The sequence below is a fragment of the Buceros rhinoceros genome, unplaced genomic scaffold, assembly GCF_000710305.1.
Source record: "Buceros rhinoceros silvestris isolate BGI_N320 unplaced genomic scaffold, ASM71030v1 scaffold23943, whole genome shotgun sequence".
Lineage (NCBI taxonomy): Eukaryota > Metazoa > Chordata > Aves > Bucerotiformes > Bucerotidae > Buceros > Buceros rhinoceros.
Genome location: NW_010404542.1, coordinates 3,339 through 3,657, shown reverse-complemented (window position 1 = coordinate 3,657; position 319 = coordinate 3,339). Strand labels below are relative to the sequence as shown.

At 65.5% G+C, this 319-nt stretch overlaps 1 protein-coding gene across 1 annotated transcript in view; it reads left to right on the top strand.

Annotated features, from left to right (window-relative positions):
- Positions 1-53: 53 nt before the first annotated feature.
- The window catches only part of SUPT4H1 (suppressor of Ty 4 homolog 1 (S. cerevisiae)), a gene marked incomplete at its 5' end in the record, with an annotated part of 1,410 nt that continues 1,144 nt past the window's right edge, over positions 54-319 (top strand). Inside the window, 2 exons of the mRNA XM_010133426.1 lie at positions 54-160; positions 260-315. Coding sequence (XP_010131728.1) covers positions 54-160; positions 260-315 — 163 coding nt within the window. The remainder of the gene's footprint in view (positions 161-259; positions 316-319) is intronic.

The window sequence follows — 319 nt, the reverse complement described above, 5'->3', positions numbered from 1 at the left end:
CTGGGCCCGGTCCCTCCTCGCCGGCCCCGCGCTGACGCCTCTGTCACCCTCAGACCATCGACCAGTTCGAGTACGACGGCTGCGACAACTGCGATGCCTACCTGCAGATGAAGGGCAACCGGGAGATGGTCTACGACTGCACCAGCTCCTCCTTCGACGGGTGAGTGCGGCCCGGGCCAGCTGCCCTACCCAGGGTGCCTGAGGACACGACGGCGGTACCGGGCCAAGCAGCATCCCCTCACTCCCATCCCTCCTGCAGGATCATCGCGATGATGAGCCCTGAGGACAGCTGGGTCTCGAAGTGGCAGCGAATCAGTGA